At 43.8% G+C, this 3,491-nt stretch overlaps 1 protein-coding gene across 1 annotated transcript; it reads left to right on the top strand.

Annotated features, from left to right (window-relative positions):
* Window positions 1-930: 930 nt before the first annotated feature.
* Window positions 931-1,533, top strand: LOC107844516. The gene has a single exon (XM_016688915.2). The coding sequence runs from the start codon at window positions 931-933 to the stop codon at window positions 1,531-1,533; it is 603 nt and encodes a 200-aa protein (XP_016544401.2).
* Window positions 1,534-3,491: the final 1,958 nt, after the last annotated feature.

Below are 3,491 nucleotides of genomic sequence, written 5' to 3' on the forward strand. Positions count from 1 at the left end.
ACTACTCCGTCTCTATCTCTTCCCTTCTCTTTCTTGGTCCTTCTCTCTCCTCTTTCTATCTCTTTTCCCTTTACCAACAACTTTTTTTTGCTGGCAGTATGGGTATTCGCCGTTTCCTACTTCGGCGATGGTAATAGAGGATGCAACACTGGTGGTATAACAGAATCGGAGGAAAAAGGGGGGAGACGAGAGAGAAGCAAATTTCAGTGGTGACAGCTCTGGCGAACCAACCTGACGGTCGCCGATGGTGATGGTGGCGGACCCAGAACACTGACCAGATTTGACTCGGCGATCTTTCAGTGAATTTCCCAGGTGATGTGATTTCGGCGACCCACCTCTACATATCTCGGTGAAGTCTAACCTTGAACTTTATTTTAGGCACGTTATTTTTGGTATTTTCACTGTCTGGAATTTGTGTGGGTTAATCTGTCCGTTACTTTGGTGCTTAATTCTGTTGTTTTTGAATTTTAGTGGTATTTTGTGCTTTGCGTGTACCGTTTACTGTTATGCGATTTTTTGTATCTTTTTTTATTTTATCCTGTGTTGAGTAGTGGATATGGTGGTAAATGATAGAATAGGGTCATGTGCTGGGAATTTGAGGGTGGGGTCGGGGTTCGGTGGTGGGTCTAGGTGGAAAGACGGTGGACGAAGTATTAGGGGAGGGGTTTTGAGAGATGATAGGTTAAGGGTAGGGTTGTGGAACATAAGGACCCTTCAGGGTAAGTCGATAGAGCTGGTAAAGATCCTTAGGAGGAGAAGGATCAATATTGCGTGTGTCTAGGAAACCAAGTGGGTAGGTTCTAAGGCTAGGGATGTGGATGGGTTCAAGCTATGGTACTCAGGTATTGAGAAGCATAGGAATGGAGTAGGTATCTTAGTGAATGAAGATCTTAGGAGGTAGTGAAGGTTAATAGGGTTAGTAATAGGGTGATGACAATTAAGTTAGTCATTGGGGGGCTTACGTTGAATATCTGTAGTGCTTATATGCCACAAGTGGGCCTGGACGAGGAGGAGAAGAGGATATTTTGGGAGGTTTTGGATGAGGTGGTTCGTGGTGTGCCTAGATCGGAGAAGATTTTCATAGGATGGGACTTCAATGGGAACATCGGGGCATCACCGATAGGTTATGGTGATGTGTATGGAGGCTTTGGTTTTGGGGATAGGAATGATGCAGGAGCTGCTCTTTTGAATTTTGTGAGGAACTTTGGGTTGGTGGTAGTGAATTCCTGCTTTCTAAAGAAGAAGGAGCATATGGTCACTTTTCGTTGTAGGTTAGTCAAGACTCAGATTGAATTTTTGTTGCTTATGAAGGGGGATAGAACTTTATGTAAGGATTGTAAGGTCTTGTCGAGTGAGAATCTTGTGACCCAGCATAAACTTCTGTTGATTGACTTGGTTATTAAGAAGGAAAGGAAGAGGAAGGGTAGGGAGAGTCGACCTAGAGTTAGGTGGTGTGGCCTGAACCCAGTTACTGCTTTAGAGATAGGGGCAAAGTTGGAGGGGATGAGGGCTCGAAAGTATGGGGGGACATAGATGGTATGTAGGATACGACTGCGGGTTGCATCAAGGAGACGGCTACAGAGGTTTTAGGTGTCTCGAGGGGTAGGTCTGACCGACATTGGGGGGATTAGTGGTGGAATGAAGAAGTTAAGAAGAAGGTGGAGTCGAAGAAGGCGGCTTATGTTAAGTTGGTTGAGAGTAAGGATGAAGAGAAAAACGGGTAAGCAGGAAGAAGTATAAGTTAGCTAGGAAGGAGGCTAAGTTAGTAGTCACCGCTGCTAAGACAACAACTTTTGAGAGATTGTATGCAGGATTAGAGAAGAAAGGCGGGGAAAGAATATTGTACAGGCTCGCCAAAGCTAAGGAGCATAAGGGTCGAGATCTGGACCAAGTTAAGTGCATTAAGGGAGAGAATGACATAGTTTTTGGTGGATGCCATTCTTATTAAGAAAATATGGCAGTCGTATTTTCATAGGCTATTGAATGATGAGGGGGACAAAGAAATTATGTTAGAGGAGTTGGAGCACACCAAAGATTGTTGTGATTTCGGCTATAGTCAACGTTTTAAGGTAGAGGAGGTTTGTGAGGCTATTCATAAGATGCGAGAATCAGGGCGATGGTGCCTGATGAGATTCTAGTGGATTTTTGAAAGTTTGCTAGTGGGGCAGGGTTAATGTGGCTGACCGACTTGTTCAATAATATTTTCAAGACCTCTAAGATGCCAGAGGCGTGGAGATAGAGCACAATGATTCTTGTATATAATAATAAGGGTGACATTCAGATTTGCAATAATTACTATGGTATTAAGTTGTTGAGTCACACGATAAAGATTTGGGAGAGGGTGGTGGAGCGGAGGTTGAGAAAGATAGTGTCTATTTTAGAGAATCAATTTGGATTTATGCCTGGTCACTCGACGACTGAGCCAATTCACCTAGTGCAGAGATTGGTTGAGCAGTTTAGAGAAAGGAAGAGAGATTTGCACATAGTGTTTATTGACTTAAAAAAGGAATATGACAAAGTCCCTAGGGAGATTCTTTGGAGATGTTTGGACGTCAGGGGGGTCCCAATGGAATACATTCGTTTGATTAGGGACATGTACGAGTGGACGAAAACTCAGGTTAGGACTGTGGGAGAAGATCCTAGGCAGTTTTTGGTCTTGACAAGGTTTCACCAGGGTTCGACTCTTAGTCTATTTTTATTCGCTGTGGTGATGGATGTGTTGACTCAGAGTATTCAAGGTGAGGTGCCTTGGTGTATGCTCTTTGCGAATGATGTAGTTTTGATTGATGAGTCACGTCAAGGTGTTAATGATAAGTTGGAGATTTGGAGACAAACCCTGGAAGCTAAAGGATTTAGGTTGAGTAGGACCAAAATAGAGTATTTGGAGTGCAAGTTTAGTAACTCGAGGCAAGAGGACGAAGAGGTAGTAAAGTTGGAGTCTCAGGTGGTTTGTAAGAGGGATAGTTTTAAGTACCTTGGGTCTATGATCCAGGGGAATAATGATATTGATGAGGATGTCTCTTATCGTATCGGGGAAGGTTGGTTGATATGGCGACTTGGCTTGGGAATTTTATGCAATAAGAAGGTGCCTCCCAAGCTTAAAGGAAAATTCTACAGAGTTGCAGTCCGGTTGGCTATGTTGTATGCAACGGAGTGTTAGCCTGCTAAGAATTCTCACATCCAAAATCTGAAGGTGGCAGAAATGAGGATGTTGCATTGGATGTGTGGATTCACGAGGGATGACAGGGTTAGGAATGAGGTTATTTGGGAGAAGGTGGGAGTGGCATCGGTGGAAGATAAGATTCAGGAAGTGAGGATGAGATTTTTTGGGCATATGATGAGAAGGGACATGGATGACCCGGTTCGTAGGTGTGAGAGGTTGTCCTTGGATGGTTTTAAGTAGGGTAGGGGTAGACCAAAAAAATACTAAAGATAAGTGATTAGATGTGACATGGAGCAGTTACGGCTCCCTGAGGACATGCCCCTCGATA

Source organism: Capsicum annuum, chromosome 10 (genome assembly GCF_002878395.1).
Source record: "Capsicum annuum cultivar UCD-10X-F1 chromosome 10, UCD10Xv1.1, whole genome shotgun sequence".
Classification (NCBI taxonomy): Eukaryota; Viridiplantae; Streptophyta; class Magnoliopsida; order Solanales; family Solanaceae; genus Capsicum; species Capsicum annuum.